At 37.5% G+C, this 1,324-nt stretch overlaps 1 protein-coding gene across 1 annotated transcript in view; it reads left to right on the plus strand.

Annotated features, from left to right (window-relative positions):
• hspg2 (heparan sulfate proteoglycan 2) overlaps positions 1–1,324 on the plus strand; it is a gene marked incomplete in the record, with an annotated part of 235,200 nt that overhangs the window by 119,003 nt on the left and 114,873 nt on the right. The window contains 1 exon segment of the mRNA XM_014024404.1: positions 908–1,021. Coding sequence (XP_013879858.1) covers positions 908–1,021 — 114 coding nt within the window.

Here is a 1,324-nt window from a genome sequence, read left to right on the forward strand (position 1 = left end):
TAGATTTTACAAAATGACATTTATTGGGAGGTGACTTCTCCAAAAATATATTTTCTAACAGCGTGCAGCTGTGATGGGTTGTGTACAAGATAATAGTGTGTCAGAATGGTATATATTTGTACTTCTCATCCAAACACAATTAAATTCACTCTGTCCAGGAGACACAATTTATCAGGATAGTATTTTTTAAGTAATAACAACTCAGAATAAAATAGGAGTAACAACTTTCTACTTCTTACCTTTTTAAAATATGTAGTCAGTAGAAAGTACAGATAATTGTGTAAAAATGTAATGAGTAAAAGTAAAAAGTACGCTGAAAAATAATTACTCAAGTAAAGTACAGATAACCAAAATTTCTACTTAAGTACAGTAACAAAGTATTTGTACTTAGTTACTTTACAACTATGGAATTTTAGAACTGAAATTGAAAGTAGTCAAACTGAATTTTTAATAAACCAAAATGCAGTTTCAAAGCAAATTCATTCAAATTCAAAACTTTAAATTCCGTTTCAATGTAATAAAATTCATTTTCAAACCGGTGCATTCAATTTCTAATTCAGAAATTCAAATTCAATTCCTCTGGCACGAGATTTATCCCATATTGGATCCCTAATGAGAACCCAGTTCAACAGATTTTGTTTTCACATCTCTTCCAAGGCTTGAATCAGATTACTTGCTGAAATGAAACGATTGGTGATATTTACTTTACCTGTCAGTGGTGTGGAGTTAGTGCTTGGTCTACATCAGTTTGTAAAAGACTGCTGATTCAGCAGTCAGTGATGTGCCTGAGCTTGTTACAAATAAAAACTGTTCCATCAGCTGTTGATAATTACAGTGTCTGCCTGCTGCAGTGGAACAAAGATGTCATGTCTAACACCTCAGGTGTTGTCTCCTCTCTTTGTTTCAGGAGTGTGATGAAGGTTACACACGGACCACCTCTGGGCTTTACCTGGGCACGTGTGAGAAGTGCAACTGCAACGGCCACTCCAGCAGCTGTGACCCGGAGACCGGCGTGTGTCTGGTAGGTTCTGTGCTCCTCTTCCTCATGTCTGAACCTTTCATCTCATGTGAAAACATGAGCGCGAGTAGGCCTGTCGCGATAGTCAATAAATCAATTAATTGCACGATAARTTATTTTGAGGTCAGTAAAAAAATGAGGACGATAAGTTTCATTTTCCTGCTTGTTTGTTTACTTCGTCTCTCTCCCTCTCTGTGCTCTGCTGCACAGGAGCTCAGCTGACTCCTCCCCTCCTGTTTTCTTAGTGTCGGAGGCGTGAACTCTCACTTTAGCGTGAGAGCTCGTAGCAATAACAAACTAAAGAAA

The sequence above is a fragment of the Austrofundulus limnaeus genome, unplaced genomic scaffold (genome assembly GCF_001266775.1).
Source record: "Austrofundulus limnaeus strain Quisiro unplaced genomic scaffold, Austrofundulus_limnaeus-1.0 Scaffold421, whole genome shotgun sequence".
NCBI lineage: Eukaryota > Metazoa > Chordata > Actinopteri > Cyprinodontiformes > Rivulidae > Austrofundulus > Austrofundulus limnaeus.